Consider the following 11,098-nt stretch of genomic DNA (forward strand, 5'->3'; position numbering starts at 1 on the left):
ATGATTCGCGGCGTTGTGAAAAAGCCGCGAAGAGTTGTTGAAAACGATCACTGTCGGGTCAAAAAGGATTTGGGGATTGTGCATCCTTGGAATCAACAATGACGGCAAGTTGGCGGGTGGGGAGGAAGGGGGGGGGTCGCTTGGCGAAACGTCCCAGGCAGACTAGGCTGCCTTCAGCCCATTTAGCAGAATCGCCGCGCGTGGCTTCCATTAACTCCCTGGCTCTCCTGCTGTCCCGGCTCTGGCCCGCCGCAGATGCGCCTGCGCCTCGCACCAAGACCAGGCATGCCAAAAGTCTGAGAGGAGGCATGTTGGAAACTACCCCTGACTGAGCCGTTCTTATGGCAACCGAGCCGGAGCGATAAACACTCTCCCGCGCGAGCGTCCAAGGGGTGAGTTTCTCTGCCAGCCCAACGCGGGAGTGGGTGTGGGTGTGTGTGCTTTGCTTGGGCTTTTTCCCCTGTCCGAGGAGGAACCACCTGTGCGTATTCCTTTCTAGCAGGAAGCGGAGAGCGGACTCGCCGGGGAGGGGTCTCACCTGCGGCCACAGCCGAGAAGACTCAGCTAGGTGCCTGGCGCCCTTGGGACCTCTGCGCCCCGGAGCCGGTGCTAACCACGCCATGGGGTGCTCGAGCAGCGCTCAGACCAAAGTCAAGGAGCTCGGCCGACAAACTCCCAAATCCCCGGAGGCCAACGGACTGCCCCAGTGCGGTGAGTTCTCGGCGGTTTTTAACGTGCGCCAAAGCGGAGGAATCGCCCTCGCAAGAGGTGTCGCTTCAAAGAAGCGGAGTTTGGGGGAAGAGGCTGTAAGATATTCAAGGCTGGGGGAAAAAAACGGGCTGATAAGAGGGCTAAATCAACGCGGAGAAGGAGTAACAATTTTAGGAAAGGCAGCTTCCCCCCCCCACACACACACACGATCTGAAGAGCTGCTTACGTTGTCTTTATTACTTCAGGACAGCCTGTACTTTGAGAGCTGTGTGCAACGAAATCTCATTTTAATGTATGCTGATTAGTGTACATTTAAATGACAATAAAGTATTCTATTCTATTCTATTCTATTCTATTCTATTCTATTCTATTCTATTCTATTCTATTCTATTCTATTCTATTCTATTCTATTCTATTCTCTGCCTTAGTTGACTTCTCCTTTGTGTATCCCATTACAGTATCCGAGGGCAGGTCATTTCCAGCCTCCAGCTGCAAAGGTTAAGCTTTGCTCTTGTCTTGCCCCCATTCATACCATTGTCCATTCTCTATGGCACTGAGAAGAAATCTGAGGACCCAGATTGTTGGGGGCAATAAGCTGACTTTGTAATAATGCCGCTTGGGGGGGCGAAAGCCCTAATAAGCAGGCATATACATAGGATGAAGGCTATTGCTAGGCACATTGATTTGTACCTTAGATTGTAAGCCGCCCTGAGTCTTCGGAGAAGGGCGGGATATAAATGGGATTTTAAAAAAAAAGAGGAAACCACAATCATTTGTTATGGATTGACCTAGTCATAAATTCTATTCTAGAAACAGGCAGTAGATCCTGGGGAATAAATTCTCACTTGGTTGAATGATTCTCTTTTAACAAATTAACATAGGACCGTTATCCTTATTTATAACTAATAAATAAGGACGTATTGCTCTCTCGGCAAGTTGGTTTGTCCTTAATGTTTATTTTCAACATTTTCTGGCAAATGAAGAAAAACCGTGGTTGAACTGGAACTGCTAAAATTCTGAGATGAATTGTACTGAAACTAATGAAGATTATTCATCAGTTTTAAAGAAAGCTATGTAAAGATATGCTTTCTTCAAAATCAACTCAGGTAGAAAATGTTGATAAAAATTGCATTTTTGTGTGCACTTTGATGTGATAAATTTTAAGTATGGCAAACCTTATTTCTGACTAATTTTACGATTGTATTTTAAAATAAGCATTCTCTACTTTTGTAATTTAAAGTCTTAAATCAGTTTTCTCATTTCTGTTTTTGAGGAACTATACAACTGCTAATATATGACAATTTTAGAAAAGTTTTTAAATGATTTTCTAACTCTTCTGAATTATCTCTTAATCCATTTGACATGCTTTGATAATACATTACGTGAAAGGCCAGTGTTACATACAATATATGATGTTAGGTCTAACCATTTTTTTATAATTGTACTGTCAGGAAAACAGCATTGAAATGTGAAGGAAAATTGCTAAAATCTGGTGGTTTTTAATGTTCAGAATGGTGGCTACGCTACAAACGACTCTGGGCAGCTTACAAGCCAATAATCATTATAATGATAAATAACAATAATAATAGTATCTGAAGTAGTATATATATTTATTCAGAATAATATAATTACAAATATTGCAGAAAATAAACCTGTTCACATGGGACCTGCAATAAAATGTTGGGTTATAAGTGATTTTGATCAGCTTTCAGATGCTTTAAGCATGTCTTCTCTTAAGATACTGCATTCTATTTCTTTTACTATTTGGATTTCTACCCGCAGCAGGTAATAATTTATATCTATGAAAATGTTCTTTAGGTTGCTTTTTTGACCTTCTCCTTCAAGGGTTTTTTCCCCTGATTTTGTATATTGTGGGAAACGTCCATCATATCCCATCACAGTGAAAGGGCTCCTTGTAGTTAGCGCGATATAAAGAAAAGCAACTGTAAGCAGATATAAAATCAAATAACAGTGAAATAAAAAATAAAACAATTAAATATAAAAGCGCAGATGCCTGAATATTGTACAATGCCTTCTGGAACAGTTTCAGCATTCTTCTGAACATAGAAAGAGGGTCAGCCTGATCTCCACAGAAACAGCAGACCTTAGCTCATTTACCTACATGTAAGCACAGTGATGTACACATATTTAAAACATACACAGTTCTGTCCATATTATTTCCCAGAGATTAGTTATAGCAAAGCAACATGTAATACTTTAAAGAATAATGTTTCGTAAGTTATAATAAATCGTATGGGTGGGATGAGATGTGAGTAAATAGCAAATTCAGAAAGAAACAAAATGCAAAACAGTCATAAAAATAAGTCCATGATTAAAAGTGGTCACAAATATTTATATCTGTTTCTCTCTCTTTCTTCTTTAAAACACACATTTGATCAACATTGGGAAATCAGATGACAGCTTGCCTATCACAGATAAAAATGACACAGGATCTGACCAGACTAAACTTGAATCCCTGGAGGAGGTGAAACTTGGATCTTGGAAAAAAACAGATGAGGATCTCCACAAAGAGGAGCCTGATGCTTTGATTCAGGAAATAACAAAATGTGACCTTTCTACCTGTCACAGAGTAGATCCCGAGGGTACAGAGCCTCAGCTAATGGCACCAGAAGAAAAGTTTGACAGAAGTCAATGCTTGTCTTCAGACTTCCTTGAAGCTGGTGGACCTCAGGCTGTGGAGTCAACAGAGTTGGCTAGCAATCCTCAAGTTGCTGCAGAAGCTGCTGGTTCTTCACCTTTAGAACCTCTCCAGGATAAGAAGCCTGAACCTATTGAAACCTCAGAAGGGGGCACCCCTGAGCCTTCAAAAGAGGAAATCAGATGTTTTGTAACCGAAATTGTGACGGAACTGCTTATGGATGAAGAGGAACAGCTAACAGAGGGTAATAAATATTCTCTTGCAATTTCAAGGGACAGGTTCTGCCATACATGCTCAAACAATTATTTTTACATGCAAATAGCAATAGCACTTATACACTGCTTCACAGTGCTTTACAGCCTTCTCTAAGTGGTTTACAGAGTCAGCATATTGCCCCTAACAAACTGGGTCCTCTGCCTGGAAGCAGAAACCTTTGTTCAGTGAATGTGAGCAAGTATTTGAGTATTTGAAAATAATAATAATTTATCCTGGAAAAGTAATTAAAGACTATAATAGCTGTTCAAGATTAAATGACCGCATGCTATTTGTTCCTCCTTCCAGTAACTATTACCAGATAAAGTGGTAATTAGATAGTAACTTTAAGTGGGAAAGCTCTAATGTATATTTAGCGAATGTACGCAAATGGGACAAAACCATCTCTATCATTGCTAAGGATAATATCGTATTTCAGACCAGATAAAATTATTCTGATCCTTGTATGTATTGTTGACCCAAAATATAGTACTGTGTTGTCTGGTTCAGACTACTGGAATGTTTGTTTTTGCCAAAGTGACATGTTGCATTGATTTATGTTAAGTCTTGCTCACTCTAACGATGTATAGAAATTGAGACGATAACGGAAAGGAGGAAGTAATGGTGATCCTGCATTTTTACATAAGACCTGACAAGCTCTTTTTTAGGATAATTGTGGGCTACAAATACAGATTCTTATACTGTACCAGTATGATGACAAGATCTATGAAAATGTGTCCTGCTGGAACAGCATCTGTAGTATTTTATTGAATTACTTTAACAAAGTAGATAAATACTTGGGGAATGGGAATTCCACCTATATGCATGTACATGTTTTGACTTGGACTGCCAATAGATCAAAGTGGTTTAATGCAGCTTTAGTAATTTAATTTCTCAATCGTTTTACCAATTTTTTTTTCCAAAAGAGCCAGCCACAAAAAAGTTAACATGAAGGAAACAGATAGTTGCAATGATAAACAAAAAGCATTTAGTGGCTGAATTTTTCAGAAACAAGGCACCTATATCTCAGCAGCAATACTAGGCATCTCTTGTGCTTTTTCCTATTTAAAGAAAATCTATGGCTGACAAAGTAATATCTATAATTAGTTGAGACACTCAGTGCTCTTTTCAGTATTCCTTGCCTTGATCTCTATAGTTACTGTACCAGGTGAGACAGGGGAAAAGATGGAAACTGAGATGCACCATGAGATAATACCTGGGGCCTTAGAAACAAAAGAAGAAACCAGAGAAGCTACACTGGTCACGGAGATAGGTATGTTGATGGAGTACATAAAAATGTAATATAATGTAATATATTAAGAACACAATATGTTGTATTGATATTCTTGTGTGTTCTACAGCAGAATTTCAGGGAGCAGCCAGCCAATTGATATGTACATTTGCTGGGGATTTCTTTGAGAAACTATTTCAGAAGACATTTATTTTTATTTATTTTAATTCCATTTATATCCCGCCCTTCTCCGAAGACTCAGGGAGGCTTACAAGCTTAGCAGTAGCCTTCATTCTATGTATATGCCTGCTTATTAGGGCTTTCACACACACCCCCAAGCGGCATTATTACAAAGTCAGCTTAATTGCCCCCAACAATCTGGGTCCTCATTTTACCTACCTCGGAAGGATGGAAGGCTGAGTCAACCTTGAGCCTGGTGGGGTGCGAACCTGCACATGATGGATATGTATATTCAAAAGAGAACTAAAGGTATAGGATGAATCATAGATGGGCATGACCTCAAAGTTAATAGTCTAACCTCTTGTTCAGTGCACTACAACATCCCCGAAGGATGTCTTTCTGCCCTGATGAAGACCTCCAGCGAAAAATCACTTTATGTGACAGCCATTTCCACTGATTACATATATTCAGAAATAGCTCTTCATATTTGCTTTGAATCGTTTTCCTTGTAGTCTTAACTTACTAGTCCTGATCTTGCCCTTTCAGGCAATGGAGAACAGGTGAACCTCAACTTACGACTGCTCGCTTAGTGATCATTCAATTGGGCAACTCCCAGACTAGTAACAACCCAGATTCAAAGTTCCAGCAGCTGCCATCCACCCCACCAACCCCACAGCCACATGAGCTTTGTGGGCATTCAGTAACCAGTCCACATTTATGGCAGTTGCAGCATCCTGCAGTCATCTTATCACAATTTACACTTTTTTTTAACCAGAAACTGGCATTTAGGTTTCTGGCAAAAGCACCCATTGCAAAAACCTACTTTCTTTACTTTTGCTTTTTGACTGCCACAAAAAGTCATAAAATCAGTCACGGTCACAATCTGCTTAATGACCACCACAACGCAATGACCATAATTCACTCAATGCTCAATAACACTCGTAAGTTGATGTCTACCTCTATAAGTCTACTACTTCTGTGTGACAAGTCTTTATTTGAAGACTGCTGTCATATTTCTCCTGATTTATTTTTTCTGTAATCTAAACATTCCCATATCCTTTAACTCTTCCTCAAAATGCTTGGTTTCAAGACTCCTCACCATTTTCATAGCCTTTTTCTGAATTCATGGTCTTTTTTGAACTGGACAAAAATTCTAAATGATGTCTCAATAGGGTAAAGTAAATGCTACAGTTAAATCCCATGATCTGGGGTCTATGCTCTTGTTAATACAGTGATTGCTTTTTTTAAGCAGTGCAGCACACCACTGGTTCATGTTTGACTTGTGACTGTTAGCTCTTTCAGATTTCTACCTTCCTACACTTGTACCATTCATTTTCCCCCTATAATTATTCTTCTTGTCACTCCCCTTCAAAGATTATTGTTGAAATTTTTTAGCATAACTTTCTGCACCATAGTAAAGAAATACTGTAATGGTTGTAGGGGACAGGCTTCATCAAAGCAAGCTGCAAGATGGACAGATTAAGCATTTGGTTACTATACCCTCACCTTATTGTTCAGTCAGGTTCCTGTTTTAAAAGGGAAAGCATTTAACATAGCCTTAAATCTTCTGATGTAAACCAATTAGCTGACAATAATAGGCTGAAAGAACTTGGAAAATGAGATGCTTAATTAAACACTCTTAATTCCATAGTTACTATTTGCCAAACTTGTTTTTATTAAGTATCAGATTATTGCTATAGCTTTGAGATTTCCCATCCTCACTCATCTGACTAGCTGGAAGTCAAAGCAGGTAAAAACAAAAAAGAACAAGCAAAAAGTTCTGTCGTTCAATATCTTTTTATTGTTCCTGACAGCAGAGGTTTCTTTCCTGAGAAACTTTACAATTATTTCAGGGAGGAAAAGCACTTTTTAACTGTCTCCTATCAAAGTACTAACTAGGACCCATGAGGGTTGGTTACGTGCTACCACAGTGCTGACATACACACACAAAAAACCCCACATTTTTATTTCAAATTTATTTTTAACGAACTACAAATTGTTTCCACTAGACCAGGGGTAGGCAACCTCGGCTCTTTTATGACTCATGGACTTCAACTCCCAGAATTCCTGAGTCAGCAGCTGTGCACTAGACTATATTCTATCACTCCCGCCCTGAGCGAAGGAGTGATCTCCTTTACCTGGTGAGAGCATATAGTCCTCCAAAGTAGAAGCCGGTCTTTGGTTATGCTGAGTAGAGACGCTGGGGACAGTAGTTCATAAAAGGGGTTGGGGTTTTTTTTGGTACCTCCAAATCTGTGCTGATTCCTAGCAACTGCCTGAACAAGTCCCTGCCATTTTCTTGGCAAGATTTCAGAAGTGGTTTGCCATTGAGTGCTTTCTAGGGATGAGAGAGAATGATTGGCCCAAGATCACCCAGCCAGTTTTGTGTCTAAAGTGGGACTATAATTCAGTCTCTTGATTTTTAGTCTGTTGCCATGTCTGGAGTGCTGCAAATTATCCACCCTTGATCTAGTTCAGGGGTAGGCAACCTTGGCTCTTTTATGACTCATGGACTTCAACTCCCAGAATTCCTGAGTCAACTCAGGAATTCTGGGAGTTGAAGTCCATGAGTCATAAAAGAGCCGAGGTTGCCTACCCCTGATCTAGTTGGATATTCTAGCTTATCTATTCAGCTTCAGAATCTCTTCTGTCTGTTCAGTTTTAGGATCTAAATTCTGTTTTAGGATTCTGTTCAGGATCTCCATTTCCAATCTGAAATTTATCTTTTAAAAGCTTATTCTATTGTATTGGGGGTTTTTTTACATGAAGATCACTAGAAAATTTTCATGGTATGTGCACATACCTTTACTTCAAAAATTCTCCACCTAAAAATCTTTATCACTTTTTAAATTCTGCCTTTATATTACAGAACAAGCTAATGAAGAAGAATGACCCGTGGCTTCTGGCTGGACTTCATGGCTGAACTTTATGGCTAGACCTTATCCTTGATCGCTCAATTAAAATTTATATTCCTGTTTGACAGAAATCTAGTTTTTATAAAAGCTTGTATAGACTTATCACAACTATTGAATACTAAGCGAAAACCATTTTAAGGAATTTTAATGGAAAAATCAAGTTGCCAAGGCACCACTGAAGAACTGCATTGTTAAACCATCACACCTGCCAGAAAGTGCCTTCTGCCTATCAGTTCACTGGAACTACAAATTACAGAACACTTTTACTTGCTTTAGGTAGAAAATAAATGTGAAGGATAATATAGCACAAATAATATAAATTGTAAATGCAAGTACAGGTAATCTTAGAGCTAAGAATGTATATGGTCTAAAATAGGGTGGAAATAACCAAATTCCAGTGGCGTTTTTGCAGTCATAGATTATTTAATTGCATTTAGTACATTTCTTAGGTGAAGTTTCTTGTAAACATGTTAGAATTGTAATTCTTATCTGGAAAGGGACAGGATGAGGTTAGGCTGATTTATAGTATTAATCTTATTTCTTTAATATAGTATAGGAAACAAAATATAAATTACATTTCCTGAAACTAATGAAAATGGTGATTGTGGTCCTCGAAATACTTAGATGAGCACTAGTATGAATTGTTGACATTTAAAAATTGGGGGAGATATAGCCTACTAAAAAAAACAATTACCTTGCAAATGTCAGACTAAAAATGGAATAAATGATTACAGTATTCTCTTAAACTATGCAACCAATAAAGTGAGCAGAGCTGTGCTTCACTCATTTTCAGAAACAAATTTATTCTTTGCTGCTATTTGTGTGATATGGCTGGTCTCATGCCTTCTCAAAAGTCTCTAAAATGTAATCTTAAACTTTAAAATAAATAATATATTTGTGGAATATGGTAATGTTGTCCAAATATAGGAGTCTATTCAGTAAAGGTCTACAGGTTTTATGGAAAACATTAAGACAATACTGTCTCCTGGGACCAGGGGTTGTAAAGAACAAATCAAGTTAGGCTATTTTTTTTTCTGACCTGATGATTGTGCTGCTAAACCAAGGGAATGATATGGATGGTGTGCATTGTGATTGCAAAGTATCTGTGAAGTCCTCTCATGTATGTGCAGCTAAGGTAAATAAATACGGTATATTGCAGTCAGATGGACTTATAGCTCGATGACCTGCAAGCCCCAAAGGATGCTCAGAAATTGTTCTGTATTTTTCAGGAGGGAAAGTAGAGTGACGTTATTGGCTGGTGCTGTTCAACACCCTTTTTAAAAGACCCACAAGATGGAAAGAATGGGATGCTGATCAAATGATACAAAATTAAGGGGATTGACATTATGGACAAAGTCACTATTCAAAACACTCAAATGCTGGACCAAATCCAATAGATCAGATGAATACTGTAGGTACAGGATTGGACAGAATTGATTTGGTGGGTAGGCATGTAAGATGCATCTAGGAATAGCAAGACTTACTAGCTGAACGTGAGCAAATAGTTGCATAGCAGCTAAATAAAATACAATCTTGGTTGCATTAATAAAAGCATTGTATCCAGACCCTTTCTCACTTTTCCTCCCTAGTTAACTCATTGACATGGTTGCTTTTTTTCAAAATTCTTAAAAAGCATCAATCAGTTGACCAATTCCTTGTTGATCAGGATTAAGTCAGGAGAGTTGACCTTGTTTTGCCTACCTTCTGAAAAATTAAACTATCAAAAAAGAGAAATCAAAAATTTGTTCCACTACTTAGTTTAGTTAGTTTTCCAGCAAATCTCAGATTACTTGGATAATTTTACAGGTAGTCCTCGACTTACAACAGTTCATTTAGTGACCATTCAAAGTTACAATGGCATGGAAAAAAGTGAGTTGCAACTGTTTTTCACACTTACGACCGTTGCAGCATCTCCATAGTTATGTGATCAAAATTCAGATGCTTGGAAACTGACTCATATTTATGACTGTTGCAGTGTCCCAGGTCATGTGATCACTTTTTGTGATCTTCTGACAAGCAAAGTCAATGGGGAAGCTAGATTCACTTAACAACTGTGTTACTATTTTAACACTGTAGTAATTCACTTAACTATGGCAAGAAAAGTTGTAAAATGGGGCCAAGCATCTCACTTAACATAAATTTTGGGCTCAATTGTCGTAAGTCAAGGATTACCTGTATTTAGGAAGATATTGTCCACAACCTCTGGGAGATTAATAGTAACCTTCAGCAGTGATACCACTTCTATTTCTTATGCTGTTCATCTTACCTGTATGCTTTGAATAGAATTTCCAATATTTATGAACAAGAATTCCCCAGGTTTGCTCACAAACAAATCCACTCTGCATCCCTTTATGCCAGATCTATGGTAGTCCTCAGTTAATGACTGCTGTTCAACGACCATTGAAACTTATATTGGCATTGAAAATATAACTTTACAACTGATCCTCAAACTTAAAACCACTGCAGCATCTCCAGTCACCGGATACCATTCAGGCATTTGGCAATCAGCATACATTTTAGACAGTTGTAGTTTCCTGCAGTTACAAGATCACTATTTGAGTTTAACAGACAGCTTCCGACAAACAACCAGTTGAGAAGCTGGCAGTCATTTGCAAATCATAGTCGCATGCTATTCCACTTAATGATCACAAGTAATTTGCTTAACAACCACAGCAGAATTGACATATGTCCAGCATTGTTCCATGATGTTTCATTTAATTAGTTGTTGGTCTCAACTGAGGACTATATTTGTTTATATGACAATGTGGTATAGTGATTAAAGACATCTGGCTGGAAACAGAGACAGTGAATTCTAATCCTGCCTTATGGTCAAATTACATGTAAGGACAGTATTAGTTTTCTGACATTTTGGCCAGCACGTCCCAGTTGTGACCAAAGCCCAGTTCTCCCTCATGCTGTTCTATACAAGCTAGAATCTAAATTTGGAGACCATTTTGTAAACCAATATGCTATTGCTTGTGTATCAATAACTATGATGCAGACGCAATAAAATCATGGGAAAAGTTGTGTAATATCAAACCCAGATTTTAGTCATATGAAAACTGGTAAAATGGTTCTCCTAGGGAGTGTCTAAAAAACTTATCTTAATATTGCAAAAATAATTGATCATTAAAAAGAAATAGGGTGCTC

At 38.4% G+C, this 11,098-nt stretch overlaps 1 protein-coding gene across 2 annotated transcripts; it reads left to right on the top strand.

Moving 5' to 3' along the window:
* Positions 1-287: 287 nt before the first annotated feature.
* Positions 288-11,001, top strand: ERICH5 (glutamate rich 5). Of its 2 annotated transcripts, none has more exons than XM_081324874.1 (5): positions 288-392; positions 500-711; positions 3,126-3,614; positions 4,779-4,895; positions 7,903-11,001. In XM_081324874.1, exons 2-5 carry the CDS (start codon positions 621-623, stop codon positions 7,923-7,925), a joined length of 720 nt encoding a protein of 239 aa, XP_081181000.1. In that variant the 5' UTR covers positions 288-392; positions 500-620; the 3' UTR covers positions 7,926-11,001. The 2 variants fall into 2 exon arrangements, with proteins under 2 accessions (XP_081181000.1, XP_081180999.1); XM_081324873.1 differs by having other exon boundaries at positions 290-392; positions 503-711.
* Positions 11,002-11,098: the final 97 nt, after the last annotated feature.

This window comes from Vipera berus (genome assembly GCF_964194415.1).
Source record: "Vipera berus genome assembly, chromosome: 3".
Classification (NCBI taxonomy): Eukaryota; Metazoa; Chordata; class Lepidosauria; order Squamata; family Viperidae; genus Vipera; species Vipera berus.